The following is a 23,286-nucleotide window of genomic DNA, read 5'->3' as shown; positions in this document are numbered from 1 at the left end:
AAGTTATGAATAGACTAAAACATGTCATCACCAGTAGTTATACATTAGGGGTTGACTGAGAAATCAATAACATACAACATTCTGATAACATGATATTTATACTTCTCAACTACTCATCCAGGTACGGAAAAAAGGGACAAACAAACAAAAACGGTTGCATATTTAAGTTTATATTTTATATGTATTTTTAGTCAACAATACACCAATCAACATACCTTTGCACTTTTTTGAAAACAGTAATATAGGAAAACATACATAACCATATTGGTTGCTAAGTCACAGATCTGATTTACATTTTGTAAATAAGGTTAATCACTCATTAGTCCGCATAGTAGTACGCAGGTGGTAGTGCGGGAGGAAACTGGAGTACTTGATGTTACTCACATGGTCAGTCAGGTGACCCAATACCCAAACCCTGGCTGTCTTAGTGAAAAGCTAGTGACTATATTACTGAGACAAAAATCTAATTGTTCTAAAAAACACTGGCGTCACGCGTTTAGTGGGACAACCAAATTAGTGGTGGTAGGAAAGTGGGACAACAATATTAGTGGTGTTGGGATAGTCGGACAATCAGGTTAGTGGTGTTGGGATAGTGGGACAATCAGGCTAGTGGTGTTGGGATAGTGGGACAATCAGATTAGTGGTGTTGGGGTAGTGGGACAATCAGGTTAGTGGTGTTGGGATAGCGGGACAATCAGGTTAGTGGTGTTGGGATAGTGGTACAATCAGGTTAGTGGTGTTGGGATAGGGGGACAATCAGGTTAGTGGTGTTGGGATAGCGGGACAATCAGGTTAGTGGTGTTGGGACAGTGGGACAATCAGGTTAGTGGTTGTGGGATAGTGGGACAATCAGGCTAGTGGGGTTGGGATAGTGGGACAATCAAGTTAGTGGTATTGGGATAGTGGGACAATAAGGTTAGAGGTGTTGGGATAGTGGGACAATCCGGTTAGTGGTGTTGGGATAGTGGTACAATCAGGTTAGTGGTGTTGGGATAGTGGTACAATCAGGTTAGTGGTGTTGGGATAGTGGTACAATCAGGTTAGTGGTGTTGGGACAGTGGGACAATCAGGTTAGTGGTGTTGGGATAGGGGGACAATCAGGTTAGTGGTGTTGGGATAGTGGGACAATCAAGTTAGTGGTGTTGGGATAGTGGGACAATAAGGTTAGTGGGACAATCAGGTTAGTGGTGTTGGGATAGTGGGACAATCAGCTTAGTGCGTGGTGGTTCAGAATTAATGAGGATCAATATGCTTTTGTATAAAAAAAAGTCATAATATTGTATACATGTATCCATGAACCTCTAAAGAGGTGAAGTGCTAGGGAGGTACTAAGAAACTCTTTGTATTTGTTTTTTATATACATATATCTTATATACATATCATATGCAAAGACATATATTGTTACACAAAATAGCAGTTTAACAATTGCTTATTCCATATATCAGGTATATTTTAATTTCCAAGAGCGGCAATTGTTTATCAAGTTCAACCATTTTAACCTGTTGAAATTAAAAAGATAACAACACACATAGGGACAATGACTGATTCTATTGTTACAATACACAGGGGCACACAGAATTCCTGTTCTACTGCGCATGCTATCTGGACCGTTTCAACTGGATACTGAAATTAACCCTGGTATAAAAATATAAATAATCACTCACCGGAACTTGCTTTTGTATTAAAACAGTCATAATATTACATATGCTTATAGTAGTGGATGATCTTGTAATAATTATATATACAATATTACATTGATGCCATAATTACAGAAAGACAAATCCCATGAATTTGTATTGTCATGGGCAACTGTTATGGGAATGATTTGATGTAAAAAAACAAAGGTTAATTCAAACTAAAAAAGAACAAAATGGAGAGAGAAAACAAAGCAAAAAAAAAAAAATTTACATCAACAAAAAAAGACATTAAAAAAGGACCGCAAAAGGGAGTAAATTATTGAGGACCATAAATAATATGAAACCATTAATTTAAAGGAACCGATTTTTGTATGCAAAGAATACCCTGCAATCTTTCCCTGGATTTTATGGCTATTTTGGTGGTAAAAGGCATTTTAATACAAATTGATATGAACAACTATTCCCTGACAGATCAACACATCAAGCTTACAAAAGGATGGCTGAACTAGTGTCAGTGGATTTACAAATTGAGTTTTAACATCTTTCATCTAGAATGTCCTGATCTGCAGTCATTTTCGCAGCCTCTCTTTGATTTTAATATCTTAACATTGTGTTGAACTGTTTTAATTGCAGAAAATGAAAACAGTCAACTATTTCATTTTTTTTTCTTTCGAAATGATAATTTTTTATACAGGTTTTAAAAAGAGGACAAAACAGCTACAGAAAAAAGCAAACAGCTTTTAAATTAAACCAATATTCTTACTGAAATTATAACAATCGTTTGTGATCCAATCATAATATTTTGGTTGAATTTTTTTTTTATTATTATGCACTCTTAAAAACATGCAAGATTGTTTATGAGGTAATTGTCTCTTTTGATAAGACATTTGATACACTTTTTTTTTTCTTTTTTGAAGAGAACAATTTCATCTTCTCAAAAGTATCCCTATCCCTGCTCTTAAGTTACTGTTATTTCACGTACACACAAGTACATGTAACACATATGTACATGAACCACTCCAAACATGTACATGTAATACTACACGTATGTACATCTCCACACATGTACATGTAATACTACACAAATGTACATTTAACACTATACATATGTACATGTAACACTACACGCATGTACATGTAACACTACACACATGTACATCTCCACACATGTACATGTAACACTACATACATGTACATCTCCACACATGTACATGTAACACATATGTGCATGTACCACTCCATGTTTGTAATTGTACCACTCTACACATGTGCATGTACCACTCCACGTTTGTACATGTACCACAACACACATGTACATGTACCACTCCACTGATGTACACAAAATATTTGTATAGGCCCCCATTTTACATTTAAATGTGAAGTTTACGTGTATAAATCCTGGTGGACCTGCAAATGTCTATGCAGGCCTTGCAAGGCTTTAATTTGTCAAGGCTCACCTGAAAGTAACATCAGATTACTAGATCTGACCTAATATCATAAAGGAACAAGTCTGGTCTAACCGGTTCAACCATTTGGATTGTGATAAACAAATGCGGCCTAGATAAGACATCTCCACACTAATAGACATATCCCAAAGATAATCCTTCTATTTTTAAACACTTTTTTTATTTGCCATTTATTTGCAACAGTTAAATGCATTCATTTGAATCTACTTAATGGTCTACATGAGTATCCCCCTTACGGGGTCTGTATACAGGGACCCATCTCCAACTTTTGTACCTATAGCTGCACTTACTTTCACACAAGTCATTTGGCATTATATGCCAGGATCACACAATCCCAGCATCCTTTGCGAGTTGGTAGAAGACACTGCTGGTGTTTTTAAGGAGACTGTTAGGAGAGTCAAACTCACAGATTTCTCCTTTGTCCAGTACCATGATTCTAAAATACCAAATAAAAAGGATAATAAGGTCATTTGTAATTAAGTAGGGCGTATAAATCTAAAATTAGTGAATTGTAATTTTCTATGTACATGAACATGTAAAATGTTATAACACTACCCAAAATCAATATTGTAAACAGTAAATTAAATATAAACATAAACCTTAACAATATATTGTACAAAAGATAATATAGGATGAGCAAAAAAAAGAAGTGGAAAGGCTATGAGGAGAATAGATATACCATTTATTAATATCCAGTAACTAATACTTTGAAGCAGAGTACCTAGCAGTAACATACCTGTCATAATCCATTATTGTGTTGAGACGGTGAGCGATGGTCAGGACGGTACTATCCTTGAATTCTGTACGGATTGTCTGCTGTATAAGGTCATCCGTTTCCATGTCAACTGCAGCGGTGGCTTCGTCCAGAACCAGAATCTTAGTTTTACGCAAGAGACTCCGAGCCAGACATACCAGTTGTCTTTGTCCAACACTGCAACAACATCATTATACAAGAGCTGTTGGAGAACAGCGTAGCTCGCCTATTGATGATATATGTTGTAAGATAGCAAATATCAATAGAAACAAATGTACAGTAAAACCTTGATATAATGCCCATTATTTCATTTGCCACCTCGCTTACCGCCAACATATTTTCAGGTCCCTTAATTGTGTTTTTCTGAAGAATTCCTTATACATTTCCCTCAATTTATTGCAAAACCCATTTATAAGGCCAACATTTCTTTGAACATATGATGGCAATATAACAAAGGTTTTGCTGTACTTAAACATGTAAGAATAGATGACCAGCCAACGTGAAATAGTCAACAGCCTATTGATGGTGACGACTGATCCAACACTACACAAAATAACTTGCTCAAAAACTTTAACCAAGTCCAACTTTTAAACTAATTTTGGCCCCTAAAATAATGAAATTATAATTCAGAACATTGCTTACTCTCCATATAAATACTCCAACCTTATAATAGGCAATGCAACAGCCTATATTGATGGTGGGTTATCCAACACTTCACAAAAACATTGCCAAAAAACAGGTTCAGCATATTGCTTACACTCCAAATAAATACTTCAACCTTAAAATAGACAACAGCCTATTGATGGTGGTGATCCAACACTTCACAAAAGACCTTGCCCAAAAACTTTAACCTCAAGCTTACCAAAAAACTTTAACTTCAAGTCAAATTAAGCTGTTTTTGGCCTCTAAAATATGAAGATATGGTCCAGAACATTGCTAAAACTCAATATAAATGCCTTAATCTCATAATAGACAACTGTGTATTGAGTGTGATGATCCAACACTGTCTGGAAAACTTGGCCAAAAACGTTAACCTCAGAAGGTGGGACGCCGACACTGACACCGAAGCCGGGGTGACTACATTATATATAATTAGTCCCTCTATTCTCCGAATAGGCGAGCTAATAAGGTATAACAAAATGTAACGCTTTCCTGTCTGGAACAAATTCTAATATTGTGTTTGATATGTTGAAATACTTGATGAATAGAATAGCTCTTGACACATTGGTGGTTCATGAATGAATTTGTATTTTCTTATATTCTTTTATAAGAAAAAACGAAGTCAATGTCTGACATTACTTTTTTTATTGGAAGGTTGACATGACATGAATACCTAGCTTAATCAGTGATATTGGTTGGGAGATGGCACATCACTCAGAGTACCCTGACCATGTTTAACTAAACTCGACACTTGGCAGACTGAGTGCCCCTTGCCTGTATACAATCACTGAGCACCCCACTATGTATACGTATACCTACCTTTACCGAATGGCAGACTATGTGCCCCAAACACATATACATACCTACTTCAGTGGCAGAAAACACAAAAGTCAATGAGTGCCCTGCATATATGCATACCTACCGCAATGGTGGACAATATTAGTATTACCTCTTGTCATGTACATTTACCTCAAGTTTTGTCCTCCTTCCCCACAGTCATATTCAAGACCTGTTGCCAATGACTGGGCAAATGTTTTCAGATGTGCATGCTCAAGGGCATCCCAAAGGTCATTGTCCATATACTCATCTAAGGGGTCAAGGTTCATCCTCAAAGACCCAGAAAATATCACAGGATCCTGCAACGAAATGACACAATGAAATTTATCACTTAATATATAAAAAGATAAATTCTATGATAGCATAAGTGTCAAAAAGCAGAGAGTCAAACCCAAGCCAACCAGCACACCTGATCAAACACTCTGAAATGCTTGGCCTCACTGTTAACTGACATACATCTTACCTGTGGTAGGATTGTCAGTCTGGAGCGACTGTCATGGAGTCCCATGCGATTCAGATTTTCCCCGTCGATGATGATGCTGCCACTGGCTGGTTCAATCAAGCGGAACAAAGCTAAGGTTAGGGAAGACTTTCCTGCCCCTGTCCTTCCAACAATCCCCACCTACCAATGAAAGACAATTATCAGTACCTATTGCTTACCATAATTCCCGGCTATCGCAATTGAGCTGATAAAACAACAGCCAGAAATAGATTCAAGTGTTTTCAATTCACATGTATATGTAGTGTGTCTGGTACAGGAACACTTTACTTCATCCTAGTAATATATGGAACATCATATCTGTCAATCAATACAAATAACATCTCTATTGCAGGTGGCTTGTCACTCATTTCAGCATAATTTGGACTTTGTTGAAAGGCACGTCGAAGTTGAGCTTTGAGATGACTACCTGGTAATAAAATCTTCTTCTACCCTAATTGTATAATGTAGAAATCTCAACCCTGGACTGATATTCTTAATTTTCTAACCTGAGATTTCCTAAAAGTCGAGAGCTAGACATTCAAGAAACTCTCCTGGAGGGTTGAGATTCTTGCATACCGTAAGGGATAATTCTTTTACTCCCAATCGCTTCAATACTAGATGAATACCATGGTTTTCAGCATTTGTAATATTTCTTTTTCATTCTTATTTGCACCTCTCTTGTCGGAAGCTGTTTATAATGCTATATTTTATTGTTCCTGTTACATCGTAGAATAATTTCTTTACACATGCTATCTGTCAAATAAAAATGGTTGATAGAGGAATCCTGTACAGGAAAAACACAATTCTGTAATTGATCAAAACTTCCTACCTTTTCACCAGGTTGGATTGTGACATCAATGTTCTTGAGGACAAGATCGAGTCCTGTCCTGTAGCGGGTGGAGTAGTTCTTAAACTTGACCTCTCCGTTCTCTGGCCAGAGGGAAGGTGGACGATGACTCTTGTACACCAATTTATCCTATGGAATATAATTATATAAAGAAACTCTAACCAATTGTCAAGTAACTATAAATATCACCAGTTCCTTGGCTGAACGCAGACCGGTTTGTCAAGGAAGTAAAGCTGCTAGCACATCCAGACAAACAATTTACAATAGAAATATTACTCTCACTCAGTTAATCAGAAAATATCATTTGTTCCACTCAGTCATTATGCAGAGAATAATCAATCTATTAAATGCCTGGCATTTTTTACAAGTATAGTGGTAAAGATGAAGTAGGAAATGACATGAAAGCATCATCACACATACTGTATAAAGAATCAAAGATATACATATATAGCCAGTGATCATACCATGATGTTTATAGTTAGTTTCTTGTAAGAATAATTATAAATGTGACTGGGTCAAGTATCATACATATCATTTATCCTAGTTTTGACATTTCAGTATGACAGCACTATATATAAAGTGACTACATTATCTGTAGACACCATCATCATGTCTTTAAAATGTAGCCATTGCAAAGATGTAACATCTGAACTTACAAATAACTGCTTTTTATTGATGAAGGTTTAAAAAAAAAAAGGAACACTATTCATACAAAATATACATGAATCACTTGAATATCTATACGTAATAATAGTTCCTAAGACAGTTATTATATAAAAGAGTTAGAATGATAATAACAGGAAGTTGACTGTTACCTCATGTGGTATTTCTGCATACTCTTTGACTCTCTCGACGGAGACCACTTTGGTCTCAAGTTCACTGGACATACGCACCATCCAGTTCAAATTCTCTGTGATCTGTAAACCAAGTTTTCACATGTATTATACATCATTATTAACATGCACAATACTTTTAACATCAAAATGTTGTTTGATTACTTGGAAATCAAGGTTAATTTAACTGTTTTAAATGACAGAAAAGTTACAACAAGAATCAGAAAACAAGTTGACTTTCTTTTTCTAAAACATGTTGCGAAATCTTTTCACAAAAAGATCTGCTAGTGTTTCCTTTAATGCCTAAATTTTCTTACTGTAATAAAAAAAAAAAATGCTCCTGAAAAAGTTCCATCTCTGATGGAGATTTTGATAACTAAGCGCCATACAAACCTGTAAAGCGTATGTGACGGACAGGCCGACAATGGAACCTGTAATGCCACTCCCATCTCTACTAATTACTGTCAACAGCGCAGCTGCCACAATGATTAAATTTCCCAGGAACTCTAATCGGAAACCAAGCCACCTGTAATACAAACAGTCTGTTACCCAGAGAAATNTGGTAGGACGCCGGGCTGCAGGAGGCACGGTAGTCTAGTGGTAGGACGCCGGGCTACAGGAGGCACAGTAGTCTAGTGGTAGGACACCGGGCTACAGGAGGCATGGTAGTCTAGTGGTAGGACGCCGGGCTCATGACCAAAGAGTTGTCAAGTCACGTCACAGCACTGTGTTGGCTGGTTGCAAAGGCCCAATAACCACAGATAGTAATTTGTGAATCACTTTGAGACGACCTTCGAACTTAAGGGTTGTGATAAAGAGGTATAAAAGAACCTCAAAGTATCATTATCATTTTAGAAATGCTATTTTGATCTATTTAAGATAACTGCAGCACAGTTTCATAAAATACAGTGTGGTCAGCAGGTTGGTGTAAATAAGCTGTACATTTATTTGTGCTTCCACTGTAAACAAGGCAACCTTGAACATTAATACACAGCCAAAGTTTCATATTACACAGCATCACTCAAAGTCATGTTCATCAATGTGGTGTTGGATTTAGACAGAAAATTTGCCGAATAAAACAAATTGTTGTGGGGCCGACACAGATATATCCACCCCTCTCCCCTCCACTCCCATGACATAGCATCTTACTTTGAGAGTAATACATGCGACAGACTGCCTAGGTATAATATATGCATGTAGAGACCCTTTACATGTTGCTTTGACCTAATCCTGGTAAAAACATTTCTGTGTGATTCTGTGGTATGCAACATGCTGTCTGTTCATGATACAATAATCTCCATGGTTTATCACATGATGTTAGAAAGTTCATAGTTACGAACAGGTAATGGACTCTTGTGCTTATATCCCTTATCTTTTTGGAGGGAGCTCGAGACTCCCTCGAAACTCTCTCATTTTGACCAAAATTTACCAATCTCCCTCGAAACTCCCTCATTCAAGTCTAAACACACACAAACTCAAAATCTACATATTGTGGCCAAATGATCTCCTAGTTACTCCAGGGTGTGTGTAATGATCACAACAGGTGTGTCTGAATCAAATGAATGATCTTTGGAGTTATTTTGATACATAAAAGGGAATGATAAATTGACCAAAGCAGTTTTAGTCTCATTTCATGCACTTTCTCCCTCATTGGAAATGTTTAATGAGGGAGATCTGGAGATTTCAGAGGTTGACACCTATGCATTTGTATTATTCATATTACAGATAATATACATGTATGTTGTAAGTAAGATATAATTAAAAGGTACCTTCCTGAACATCCTTTAATTTGTTTTTATGTATATATATATCTGCATTCATTTTCGATTATAATGACCTCAAAGCTAAGTTCTTACTGAATAAGCCTATCTATTTACATCTGTACTGGTTTAAAGGTTAACATTTCTGTCTGATTACCTGTTTGACGAAAAACTAGCAAAAGAGTATTTTTGGTTCAAGTCGACCCTCTCCTCTGACTGAGTGATGAACTTGTGCTGGACGCTGTAGGCGCGGATGACACTAGCTCCTGCCAGAGTTTCACTGAAGTGATTATATATAGGTGAACGTGTCTTAGACTCCACCCTCTTTAGCTGGCGTGATGATGGGATGTAAAATCTCTGTTGATATAATAATGATATTTATTTTTATCACATAATCGGCCTGTTATCCAGTAAATTCGCCTGTGTAATATTTTTACATATGTCACTAGTGTAATATACCCTGGAGCATTTTTCATTGGCTCGCAAAAATAAAAACTCCTAAGACTCGTTTCATAAAATCTCATATGAAATGAAAACTCATTTAAGATCCTATTTGTATACATGAGGTTTAACTATCCTTGGGCGTTCCTATGAAAGATTAGATTATATATAGAATCATCTATCACAATTATCAAGGTTTTTGAAAGGTTGGACTGTTCCTCTTTAAACCAGTCTTTCAGATTCCAGAACAATGAGAATTTTGAAAAGTAGCACCTAGTAAAATTATCTTTTATAAATATTATGAATGGTTACATGATTTCTGAATTACTATTTTGAAGGATAAATGAGAACAATGAGAAAAATCACTTCTTTTACAATGACATGATCACTTACCTGTACAATGGAGTAGAGGAACCCTACTCGAAAAAGGTGATCTCCATAAACACATGTTCTCTACAATATGAACACTTCAATATAACTGTATGAGGAAGTAGAGGAACCCTACTGGGAGGATGATGATCATAAAGAAAGGTGTGCTGTAGGATATGATAACTTACCTGTACGAGGAAGTAGAGGAACCCTACTGGGAGGATGATGAACATAAAGAAAGGTGTGCAGTAGGTTAGGATAACTTACCTGTACGAGGAAGTAGAGGAACCCTACTGGGAGGATGATGACCATAAAGAAAGGTGTGCTGTAGGATATGACAAACAGTGAACCAATCACCATGAATAAGCAATCAAGGAACATCTGAACTGTCATTGGTAGTTCCCGGTCAATGATATCCATATCCTGGGAGAAGCGATTGACAATTCGGCCAATAGGTGTGGTATCAAAGAAGGACATAGGTGATCGTAGTATGCCGTGGAGCATCTGACCATGTAGCACTTTAGAAGCTTTCACTGTTCTAAATACCAGCACAAGTGAAAACACTGTGATAAAGATAGCTGAAATGATATCATCATTTGAAATTAGAACAGTTACTCTAAGCTACAGGCATCCAATGCAGTCCACTTCCATATTGAGAAACAGGTACACTGACAGGTCAGCTTAGTTTATTTTTAGCAACAGTTGACCTTTACCTTCAAAACTAAAAACCCTTATTGAATATCTTCATATCACAGTATATCAACATTTCAAATTTAAAAAATAAACAGTAATTGTTCAGATTCTGAATTAATCCCTCGAAACAAAAGTGTGAACAGACATGCTGAAATTTGATCTTTTAAGAGTTAAATTTGCTGCATTCAAATAGATAATTAACTCCATTAAATTTTATTGAATATCGAATGTTAGCACAGCTAGGTAGAAAGACAGACTTAATAATATAGACACTGTGATTACTACAGCGTACCCACATCTCCAATGCAGGGCCCTAAACTAGGAATGGTGTTAAAAGAACAATCTCTGGTTTAGAACCTGCAATTCTTACCCAAGGGAGGCCCCACCTTGCAATAATAAATAACATACATTGACCCAAAGATGCTCTATATAAAATTTTGTCAAAATGTCTGAAGCTGTTCAGAAATATATTCTCTTGCAGAAATGGTTGGTGAAGAACTTAATATGACATGCAACATTTCCTTGGGCCTGGTTTGCTAAAATTATGACAAAGTAAAGACCTATATATATATATCATCCTTTCTTACATTGTCCCGCTCCAAGTGCTCCATAGATGCCCAGGTAATACTTGTTTTTATCCATGTAAATAGAGCTGTCTGGTGGTCCTAAGGTACGGTTATTGAGGGTGGCATCACCAGTCCAATTACTGAGCCACATGTTGCTGAGAACGCCCATAGCCTGGAAGCCTGCACTTAGCAATACAAGCGCGATTGCATATGGTAGGCCCAATGATCGAGCGTAGGCAAAAAACACAGCAAGTTTAACCTAGGGAAGATACAAGCTCATCAAAAGATAGTACACACCAAATATAGACACCAACGTTTAAACTGCAGTCAAATATCATCTCTACATGTTAGGGGATTAACTATTAACTTCATAATAGAAACCATGTTAGAAATTCACAACTTCGGTCCACAGAAATGCATTTTCAATTCTATCAATTTTCAGAATTTTATTTCAGTCTTTTTGGCTAAACATTTACCCTCTTTCTTTGTGTTATCACCAGTAAATACTAGGGTACATCCATGGCCACTAATGTCACTTTATTTACATCAGTAAATACATACACTGCCTGTTTCTGACTGTTCTTCCTCTATCAGTTTGTCGTCTGTCTTTTTCTCCACTGCTGCTTCCTTAGACAGAGCCCTATCCAGCCCTTTTTTCTTCTCACCGTCATCTCGAGACATTCCCCTATCCAGCCCTTTAGACTTCCTTCTCCTGAGTGTCTTGTCATCTGTTCCACTCTCTGACTCGGAGGCCCTACAAGTTCAAGCGTTTAAACCTTTTTACACCTATAGCTACATTTCCCTTATTGTGTTTGTACACGTATAATCTTCAAAACAAGGCATAGATATGTCTTTCTATTATGGACTTTTCAATATTAATACACACATAACCTTAAGGCACTCTAAGGTTATATAGGGTAAGGAATTCAAAACAGTTTTTCAATCTACACCAGGACTTGAACATTGTTTTATTACAAGTTGTACTGGTACCTTAAAAGTTCACCTCCCTCTTCTGAATTGATTGAAGTGAGTCTCTGCAAAATCCTTGCTTTGGTTGCCGCAACTGGAAGATATTAGGAAGGTCTTAATTGCACAATATTGTGTGTAACGTTGTACAATCCCACAACTGTACCTGTGACATGATGCTACCTAACCCTGTCAAGTGTAGGTTGAATGTGGCAAAACAAGTAAGACATGACTTTAACCTAAATACACCTGAACACTTAACACATTAACCTTAATAACACCTGAGCACTTAACACATTGACCTTAATAACACCTGAGCATATAACAGTTTGACCTTAATAACACCAGAGCAGATAACAGTTTGACCATAATAACACCTGAGCACTTAACACATTAACCTTAATAACACCTGAGCATATAACAGTTTGACCTTAATAACACCTGAGTATATAACAGTTTGACCTTAATAACACCTGAGCAGATAACAGTTTGACCTTAATAACAACTGAGCATATAATAGTTTGACCGTAATAACACCTGAGTATATAACAGTTTGACCTTAATAACACCTGAGCATATAACCGTTTGACCTTAATAACACCAGAGCAGATAACAGTTTGACCATAATAACACCTGAGCACTTAACACATTAACCTTAATAACGCCTGAGCATATAACAGTTTGACCTTAATAACTCCTGAGCATATAACAGTTTGACCTTAATAACAACTGAGCATATAATAGTTTGACCGTAATAACACCTGAGTATATAACAGTTTGACCTTAAAAACACCTGGGCATATAACAGTTTTACCTTAATAACACCTGAGCATATAACAGTTTGACCGTAATAACTCCTGAGCACTTAACACATTAACCTTAATAACACCTGAGCATATAACAGTTTGACCTTAATAACAACTGAGCATATAATAGTTTGACCTTAATAACACCTGAGTATATAACAGTTTGACCTTAATAACACCTGAGCATATAACAGTTTGACCTTAAAAACACCTGAGCATATAACAGTTTGACCTTAAAAACACCTGAGCATATAACAGTTTGACCTTAATAAAACCTGAGCATATAACAGTTTGACCTTAATAAAACCTGAGCATATAACAGTTTGACCTTAATAAAACCTGAGCATATAACAGTTTGACCTTAATAAAACCTGAGCATATAACAGTTTGACCTTAAAAACACCTGAGCATATAACAGTTTGACCGTAATAACCCCTGAGCTCTTAACACATTAACCTTAATAACACCTGATCATATAACACATTGACCTTAATAACACGTGAGCATATAACACATTGACCTTAATAACACCTGAACATATAACACATTAACCTTAATAACACCTGAGCTTATAACAGTTTGACCTTAATAACACCTGAGCATATAACACATTGACCTTAATAACACCTGAACACATAACACCTGAGCATATAACAGTTTGACCTTAATAACATTAATAATTCTTAATTATCTGGCATCTTTCTATGATTTGACTTGATTCAGTACATGCCTTTAAAACCTTTCAACAAAATTGATCTGATGAAGATCAAGAAAACTATCTTCTGCTGCTCTATGATCAGGAATTTTCATTGTTTTGCTAACTTGATAATCTTAATTGTCTCCCTTACTTTCAGGATCTTCTTCCTCATCAGAATCTTCTTCATTCTGGACAAAGTATGTTTGGAGAAACTTGGCAAATGCCCCTGCGTGACTGAGTAACTCATCATAAGATCCGATCTCTGTGACTCGGCCGTTATCCATCACCACAATGGTGTCAACATGGGGCAGCCACTGGACTCCATGTGTTATCAGCACTCTGGTCTATAACACAGAATATATTTTCAAAAAAATGTCAAAACATAGGTTTCTTGGCCAGTTTGTCAAGAAATGTTTCTAATATTTATGTAAACCCTTAGGTATGTCTTATATTGTGTAACACAATACATTGTCTGTGCACTTTTAATTGGGGGCCGCAGTGGCCAAGTGGTTAAGGCATCTGACATTCTGCTACCAATAGCCCTCCAAAACTATGTCGCAAGTTCGAGGCCTATGTGGGGCAGTCCCAAGGTACTGGCCTTAAGTCTGTGTTTTTTCTCCGGGAACTCCGGCTTTCCTCCACCCCCAAAACCTGGTACGTCCTTAAATGACCATAGCTGTTAATAGGGCTTAAAACACAAACAAACCTAACAAAAGCACTTTTAAGTGAGGTTTCCATGGTTACAACAGTACTGTAAATATCAGAACAGTGAATTATAGTGTAAAACTTCAATGAATGAAATCTACAAGCATCAAAACAATTATTTGTAAATATGAAAGGATAAAGATGTAATTATCCACTGATGTTTCATGGTATACAGTACCTTGTATCCCTGAAACATCTAGATATAGGTCACAAATGTACATACCTTGTCCTTTAACAGTCCTTTACGACCTATGACCCGATCAAAGATATGCTTGCCTACATGGGAGTCAACAGCACTGAGAGGGTCGTCCAGTAGATAGATGTCCGAGTTAAAGTGCACTGCTCGAGCCAAACTGACCCTTTGTTTCTGACCTCCACTCAGATTGATACCCTGAAATGAAATGAAATCTTTATTTGATTTACTCTGACTTCTTATATTTTATCTATATAATTATTTTGAACAATGATGTTTTTTTAATATATATCATATATATACTTTTTTTTGGTTGGTACAAACCATTTTCATATAAATTTGTTTGTTTGATTGAATGTTGAATCAAAGAGGGTAATACGCAACAGCTATCTTTTGTATTCCTTCAAACTTTAAATTTAATCTTACTCACATTATCTTCTATGATTGTAATATTTCATACATACTAGGTACCTATTAAAATTGATTCTTTTTTTTGCAAATGTCAGTTCATCTTGCAATTCTCTCTCCTATGTTTTATTAAGACCTTTTGCAAGTGATAAACTATTAATATGACAGTCACAGAACTCTAGCCATCTTTTTTTCAGTGTGAGGTCAATCTGAAACTAGACACATGCCTTACCTAAACACGTGTGTCAAAACTTTTCCTTGTCAACATTTAAATGATATCTTATGAGGTTTTATTTACAATTTCAAATATACCAAATAAAGACTTCTTATGCCAAAAACAAATAAAACTTTGTACTAAGAATTTGAACCCATTATCCACAGATACATGTATACTCTACATGTGTATTTGATATAAGTAAAAGACAAAAGGACTTGACAGTCTTCCTCATATCCCTGACCTTTTCACCGATTTCTGTCTGGTCTCCAGCTGGCAGCATGTCCATATCAGAGACGAGCGCACAGGAATCCAAAATCTCGTCGTAACGCTGCTGTTGTAGTTTCTCACCGAACAGGATGTTGTCCTGAAGTGTTGCATTCTGGATCCATGCTTGTTGTGGTATGTACGATAGTGATCCCTGTATAGAATTCAAATAATCATAATCAGGCTGTTTGGATAGTCAACTTCAAATGATTCAATTGATACACCAACAATTTATCAAATACAGATCTCCATAGTTACAGTATTCAAAAGCACTTTTAAAACATTAAAAAAAAAACACCATCTTTAAAGTATCTCTTACAGTCAGATTTAAAACAAAACACGGTCAATCACCTTAGAGTACTACAGAATATAGAGTGACTTTATATATTATTACTGACCTTGACATTGACCTGACCTTTCACTTTCGTCATCTCCCCTAAAATGGCTGATATCAAAGAGGACTTCCCTGCTCCAACCTGTCCAACGACAGCCACCAGGCCTCCCTCTGGGACTCGTACATTGATACTGAATATAGATTTTAACAGGTACATATGATCTATCTATCTAAAGTATTTTTTTCAGCCATAAAGCAGACAACTGATCTAAGTCACCTTCTTTTGACAATTCAATATGTAGCTCAATTGACTGTGTTAACAAGAATCATCCAGATTTAATAGAAGATTTTAGAAACCGTACGAAGTTATATATATGAGAAATATAAATGTCAGTAAATACCAATGGATATGAGGAAGAGACTTTTCTTAAACAATTTAAATATGTTTAATTGATTTCAAAACCAACTGCAGGAATTGAAAGAAAAATATTATTGAATGAATTAACAGGAAGATACTACTATTACCATGTAAATGTACTAAATATTGGAAATAAATAGCATTTGAAGTGTAACAATTTCATTTGATACATACAGTTTTGAAACTCACTACTCCTTTTAAGGATGGAAAAATACTAATTTAAAAGTATCTTCCGAGATTTACTCAAAGTGTATATGTATCTTTATCTTCATGGTCTCAACCCCTAAATCTATGAAATATCATTAATAAGTGCAGTACAAAGTGGTAATGTACCCGGTACATTGTATTTATATTAATTTGTCATCAGTCTTATAAGAAACCTATAGGCCTGTGGTTAACCTACTCTGATAATGTAGTTCCAACCTCTTCATCCCACAAAAATTCTCCATCCCTGATCACCACTGCATCACCTGGATTTACATAAATTATAGGAACATATGATACATATTTAAAAATATCTCAGATAATTTCTTATAATCCTAACAAGGCAATCAAAGCACTGCAAGTCATCCATAATCTCAAAACCTACGAACAAACTTCATTGCTTAAATAGAACAACGGCCATAGCTAGGTGCATAAATGGGGATAAGATCCGAAGTCTGCGACACTTCGCCATCCCAAAATGTATCCACAAACAAACTTCTGTATGGTGAACAAAGGACAATAACTCTGTATGGTGAACAAAGGACAATAACTCTGTATGGTGAACTAATGACAATAACTCTGTATGGTGAAAAAAGGACAATAACTCTGTATGGTGAAAAAAGGACAATAAGTCTGTATGGTGAAAAAAGGACAATAAGTCTGTATGGTGAAAAAAGGACAATAAGTCTGTATGGTGAAAAAAGGACAATAAGTCTGTATGGTGAAAAAAGGACAACAAGTCTGTATGGTGAACAAAGGACAATAACTCAGTATGGTGAACAAAGGACAATAACTCTGTATGGTAAACAAAGGACAATAACTCTGTATGGTGAACAACGGACAATAACTCTGTATGGTGAACAAAGGACAGTAACTCTGTATGGTGAACAAAGGACAATAAGTCTGTGTGGTGACCAAGGACAATAACTCTGTATGGTGAACAAAGAACAATAACTCTGTATGGTAAACAAAGGACAATAACTCTGTATGGTAAACAAAGGACAATAACTCTGTATGGTAAACAAAGGACAATAACTCTGTATGGTAAACAAAGGACAATAACTCTGTATGGTGAACAAAGAACAATAACTCTGTATGGTAAACAAAGGACAATAACTCTGTATGGTGAACTAATGACATTCAATAACTCTGTATGGTTAACAAAGGACAATAACTCTGTATGGTGAACTAATGACAATAACTCTGTATGGTGAAAAAAGGACAATAAGTCTGTATGGTGAACAAAGGACAATAACTCAGTATGGTGAACAAAGGACAATAACTCTGTACGGTGAACAAAGGACAATAACTCTGTATGGAGAACAAAGGACAATAACTCTGTATGGTGAACTAATGACAATAACTCTGTATGGTGAAAAAAGGACAATAAGTCTGTATGGTGAAAAAAGGACAATAAGTCTGTATGGTGAAAAAAGGACAACAAGTCTGTATGGTGAACAAAGGACAATAACTCAGTATGGTGAACAAAGGACAATAACTCTGTACGGTGAACAAAGGACAATAACTCTGTATGGTAAACAAAGGACAATAACTCTGTATGGTAAACAAAGGGCAATAACTCTGTATGGTAAACAAAGGACAATAACTCTGTATGGTGAAAAAAGGACAATAAGTCTGTATGGTGAACAAAGGACAATAAGTCTGTATGGTGACCAAGGACAATAACTCTGTATGGTGAACAAAGGACAATAACTCTGTATGGTAAACAAAGGACAATAACTCTGTATGGTGAACTAATGACAATAACTCTGTATGGTGAAAAAAGGACAATAAGTCTGTATGGTGAACAAAGGACAATAACTCTGTATGGTGACAAAAGGACAATAACTCTGTATGGTGAACAAAGGACAATAACTCTGTATGGTGAACAAAGGACAATAACTCTGTATGGTGAACAAAGGACAATATCTCTGTATGGTGAACAAAAGACAATATCTCTGTATGGTGAACTAAGGTCCATAACTCCGTATGGTGAACAAAGGACCATAACTCTGTATGGTGAACAAAGGACAATAACTCTGTTTGGTGAACAAAGGACAATAACTCTGTATGGTGAACAAAGGACAATTCTGTATACAGTTGAGAATGAGACCTGACCTAATTGATACTCCTTTCCAAGAGGTACTCACTAACAAAATTTAATAATTGAAGGTGTCAGGCTATGACCTGGAGACAGTATGGCTTGTACACATAGAACAAAGTGAAATGTCTCAGCGTACATGTAGTTTGCCATTAAAAAGCAATTGTATTAATGTTGCTCTTATAAAATTTGATATGCGTAATGACGGACCATGCGCAAACTACATGTGAAATTTTAGAAATACCACTCCAGTACTTTCTGAGAAATAGTGCTAACAAACCTCAACTCTCAGAAATTCAAAATGGCCCTCTGACTGCCATCTTGGTTTTTCAATCAGTCCCAAAAATACGGGAATACTTACGCTCCAAGGAGCTGTGAGATACACACTTTGCATCAAGATCCTCACTGTTCAGAAATTTACTCAACCGCTTCATCGAGACATTGGCCTAGAATTATAAAATTCAATCACATGATCCACACAATGAAATTTATACTTGAATCTTAAACATGGCTTTAATTTGTGTATCAAAATATCAAGTGTAATTTTTGACTATTTAACCTTGACAAGGTTGATTTCTTGTACAAAAACGTTTTCACTACAGCTGTAAAAGTGGACCAAAGATCACATACATGCAAGCATGCACAGATATTCCAAGCACAAAAATATGATAATCCGTTGACCTGGCGACCATATCAGGTAGTCCTTACCGTGACCACTTCTGTGATGACAGCCGGAGCAATGTTAACAGCAAACCTCAGTATGTTGAATAGGGAAATGGCCACAAACGCTGTCTGAGGGTCCAGAAAATGATTATCTGATGCAAAGATGAAGGTCGCAAAGGTTGCCAGGGACACCTGATTAAAGCAAGTCAAAATTGGATCAAATGCCACATAAATATTAATTCAGATTTAAGTGAAATATTTACATTTTTAGGAGATTAGTCTAATTATACATGTTACTGGGGCCATCATTAGTGTGAATTCTTTAAAAGATGTTAGTGACCATTTATGATGGTATAGGTTGTTTATGTACATTGTATAAGGTTAAAATGCAGAAATATAACAGTTACCATTGACCCAATGTTTTTATTTTGCTAGGTAATGTCAATGAGGTATTGTCCTTGAAAACTTGAGTATGTGTGTTAATATTTGTAATGACATTAAGACTAGACACAATCTGAAAGATAATACTAGCTGGGTACAAAAGAATTTAGTTGTGCGAGTCCTATATATACAGATGAAGTTATTCAGTAGCTCAAAAACCACATGAAATGCTTACAAGGTAGGGAGCTATGTACCAGGAGAACATGAAACCACAGCCAAATATGCCAGCCTTCCAGATATATTTCAGCTCCAGTTTTCTCACAGCAGCAATCTTTTCCTTAAATGACATCTCCCAAGCATAGAGTTTGAGAATCTATAAAGTAAAAAAATTACTATGAAGCAGTCAATACATTTAAAATATCGTTGTAGACCTCTGTTGTGACCTTAAAGTTTACTTTTATTTAATTGTTGCCCTCTTCAGTGACCTTGGCTCATTTTTTTTTCATGTTTGTCATCTGCAGTCATTTTGACTCAGTTTCAATCAATTTGTAACTTCTGTTGTGACCTTAGTTCTGTTTTATCCAATCCTTGACCTTTGTTGTGACCTTGCAATTGGCTGTTGTGACCTTGGCTCACCTTTATTCCATTAAGAACCTCGTTAATGACTTTGATCCTAATGTCCTTCTGCTTCATTTGTTGCTCCTGTAACTTTTGCAATTTGTACATGAGGTAGCCATTGAGAGGGAACATGAGTATAAGTGATCCAAATCCAGCAAACATGGAAGGGCCCATGGTCCCATATAGGAAGTAGAGTGCCACAGCCATCTGAAGGGGTGAGGACCAGATGCCCCACAGATACTGCAGTGTTGAAACTATGCGTTCAGTGTCAACAGACATGAGATTCACTATTTCACCAGTCGTTGATTCCTTTCTGGATGCACTGCTCATTGATAGTGCCTGTTAGAGAAGAAATATGATGTAAAGTAACATACCCATTTGTGGTAGAGAATCTCAACCTGAAATAGAAACCTGTACTGTGGGTTTAAGGTATGGCTATTTCAAATCAAATGTTACCAGGTATATAACAGATTTATATTCTAATTGCATAATCAAATCAATAATACATATACCATACAGTCCTAACGCTGACACAACACAATGAGTACATCACATATGGTAATCAGCTAAATACCTCCAGGTAAACATGTTACTAGCACTGACACAATACAATGATTACATCACATATGGTAATCAGCTAAATACCTCCAGGTAAAGATGTAAGAGAGATCAAATGTGTTTTTCATCAGGATGATCTGAGCTGGGTCTAAGTTATGGCCGTAGTAAGTCCAAGCTCATAACAGAATTATAAGTGCATCATAAAGTTAAGGTAATTATACCTATACCTCAAATACTAACGTTAGTGCAGGCAAATTCGTCACATTAGTAAGGGTTTCGGTTAATTATTCGTCCAAAAACACATGTATCAAAATGCCGACGAGCACCAATACAGAAGAAGATTTGACTGAAATGCCTATAAATAAACATTGTTGTTAACACGCATGAATGACGTCACGTGACGTCATCAGGCCTTCCGTGGTTTTGCTCAAAGGTGCAGGCAGATTCGTCACCTTTAAACATTTTACTAATTTACAAATAATCTAAGTGTTTAAATGTAAACTTTTGTATGTTTATGTTACACAAGTCGTATTGATACGAACAGCTCCAAATTATTAATGTGTGTGTGTAACAAAGATAAACATTGAAATAAATGGCTTTTCTTAGCTGTGATAGTTAATTTTCGGTAACTTGAAGATACTGATTAATGCTGTTTGAAAAAGATGGCTGGTATCGGCTGAGATGATGTCAATTTACATGATACGCAATAAAGACTCAGCACTGCACAAATATAAACTTCCAAATTGCTGCCCTGCCATGAATATCATATTTTTCATCGGGTCCTGATGAGGGTCCAGGGCTTTCAACGATCACCCCCCACCCCCCACCCCGACTTTTGGATAATTTGTCACGTGCATATACATCTCCGATCATCTTGCACGTCAACGGGAAACATCTTACAAAGTAGAACAATTTTTTGGGCTTAAAAACTTCAATAAAGACTGCCCGGCCAGTTGTAAATGTGCTTATCTTTTCGTGTAAAAATCAGTCTTTGGTACCTGTCAGTCTCTACATACAATCAGCATGCGATTGAACAGCAGTAACCCCAGGCCGACAACAAATTCTTTTCTAGATGGTATTTTGATTTAAGTGTTGTACATTTAACAAACTGGCTCACCTTCTTGTAGACTGCGGATATAATTACTGCGCGGACTCTCAAGCCAAGGGTGGTACTCATGTGGAATACCTGGTGAAACAGGAAGGACTGCATGATGGTGGTGAGGAAGAATCCCGCAGTCAGGACATAACCCCTCCAGGACTGCTGATAAACACCGTCTGGGCCAGGCACAGTGAAATCTATCAGAAAGCTGCAGGGAAAGAATAAACATACATCATAGTTTCAGAATTAAAAATTCCTTAGTCACGTTTTTGATTTTTAAAACATAAATTAGAAATGTACCAGGAAATATGTAACACAGTATTGGTTATATGGGCAGTTGTTATGTGTTAAATGAACTTAAATGAAACTATACATCCAAAATATTTCAACTTACAGGTACCAAGTATGAACTTATAAAACTAAACACTAGGTACAGTTTTACAGGACTAAGTATACCTTTACTGACACACTGTTAAGTATCATTGCTTACAGAAAGAGTAATACTAATGTGGATTTAACAATACATTAGGATAGGAAACAATGATTTATTTAGTAAACTATTATTTTAACAAGTCTATTTTAAAGCTGCTTCATATATCAACCTACAAACTTACCGTAAAAGAAAAGGATTCGCAAAATTTAATGCATCATAAAATAATTTGAATATATGGGCATTCAATAGCTCCAATCCAAACGTCTTAAAAAGCACTTTAGTCAGGCTAGGTTTTCCCACCAGTTTTTTGGGTGAGTCCTTTTTCGAGTCTGGGGGACTGCTCGCCAACAATGGTGTTCTCTCAGTGGAATTCTCAAAAGAACTTGCAGGTATTTCTGTAATTCTTGAGGTTTGAGCTCTAGAAAGGAAATTGATTACAAAATTTAACTAAGTTGATGCAGTATCATTAACTAATGTGAGATTTACGCCGTCAGACAAAAACATTATTGATATTTACAACAGATGTCAGTAGAATGAATTAAAAATCATATAAAATTGCTCTAGATTTGAGAAAACCACATCATGACTAGAAATGGATTATTTTGTCTGTTATTTAAAATAGCATGATTAATGTTAAACATCTTAATTATCATGCAATATATGTAGTGAAACATGAAGTTTCACGTGTCTTAATCTTTTGTTTTCATCAACAAAAGTATTCAAACTAACACCCAATTTCCCTGTAATTTAAACTAATACCCTCAATCACTACTTTTTGTCAATAGGTAAATCTAAGATTGCCATCAATGTCTGCAAGATGCTTTAAAAACGTAATTTTTCAAGTACTTAGACTCACAGATTTTGACATTTGACCTCC

At 36.2% G+C, this 23,286-nt stretch overlaps 1 protein-coding gene across 1 annotated transcript in view; it reads right to left on the bottom strand.

Annotated features, from left to right (window-relative positions):
* Nucleotides 1-2,802: 2,802 nt before the first annotated feature.
* The window catches only part of LOC110456452 (multidrug resistance-associated protein 1-like), a 31,695-nt gene continuing 11,211 nt past the window's right edge, over nucleotides 2,803-23,286 (bottom strand). Inside the window, exons 8-30 of the mRNA XM_021507227.1 lie at nucleotides 22,591-22,827; nucleotides 21,995-22,184; nucleotides 20,338-20,658; nucleotides 19,937-20,074; nucleotides 19,366-19,512; nucleotides 19,019-19,103; nucleotides 16,756-16,822; nucleotides 15,999-16,125; nucleotides 15,578-15,754; nucleotides 14,742-14,909; nucleotides 13,965-14,157; nucleotides 12,335-12,407; nucleotides 11,906-12,098; nucleotides 11,366-11,603; nucleotides 10,353-10,663; nucleotides 9,433-9,632; nucleotides 7,909-8,041; nucleotides 7,498-7,599; nucleotides 6,665-6,811; nucleotides 5,818-5,976; nucleotides 5,487-5,653; nucleotides 3,840-4,034; nucleotides 2,803-3,539 (exon numbers count right to left, since the gene is read on the bottom strand). Of these exons, the coding sequence (XP_021362902.1) occupies nucleotides 3,428-3,539; nucleotides 3,840-4,034; nucleotides 5,487-5,653; nucleotides 5,818-5,976; nucleotides 6,665-6,811; nucleotides 7,498-7,599; nucleotides 7,909-8,041; nucleotides 9,433-9,632; nucleotides 10,353-10,663; nucleotides 11,366-11,603; nucleotides 11,906-12,098; nucleotides 12,335-12,407; nucleotides 13,965-14,157; nucleotides 14,742-14,909; nucleotides 15,578-15,754; nucleotides 15,999-16,125; nucleotides 16,756-16,822; nucleotides 19,019-19,103; nucleotides 19,366-19,512; nucleotides 19,937-20,074; nucleotides 20,338-20,658; nucleotides 21,995-22,184; nucleotides 22,591-22,827 (3,880 nt within the window). The 3' untranslated portion in view covers nucleotides 2,803-3,427. The remainder of the gene's footprint in view (nucleotides 3,540-3,839; nucleotides 4,035-5,486; nucleotides 5,654-5,817; nucleotides 5,977-6,664; nucleotides 6,812-7,497; nucleotides 7,600-7,908; nucleotides 8,042-9,432; nucleotides 9,633-10,352; nucleotides 10,664-11,365; nucleotides 11,604-11,905; nucleotides 12,099-12,334; nucleotides 12,408-13,964; nucleotides 14,158-14,741; nucleotides 14,910-15,577; nucleotides 15,755-15,998; nucleotides 16,126-16,755; nucleotides 16,823-19,018; nucleotides 19,104-19,365; nucleotides 19,513-19,936; nucleotides 20,075-20,337; nucleotides 20,659-21,994; nucleotides 22,185-22,590; nucleotides 22,828-23,286) is intronic.

Source organism: Mizuhopecten yessoensis, unplaced genomic scaffold (genome assembly GCF_002113885.1).
Source record: "Mizuhopecten yessoensis strain PY_sf001 unplaced genomic scaffold, ASM211388v2 scaffold8745, whole genome shotgun sequence".
Lineage (NCBI taxonomy): Eukaryota > Metazoa > Mollusca > Bivalvia > Pectinida > Pectinidae > Mizuhopecten > Mizuhopecten yessoensis.
Note: the sequence above shows the minus strand (reverse complement) of the source record. Positions and strands in the feature narration are given on the sequence as shown.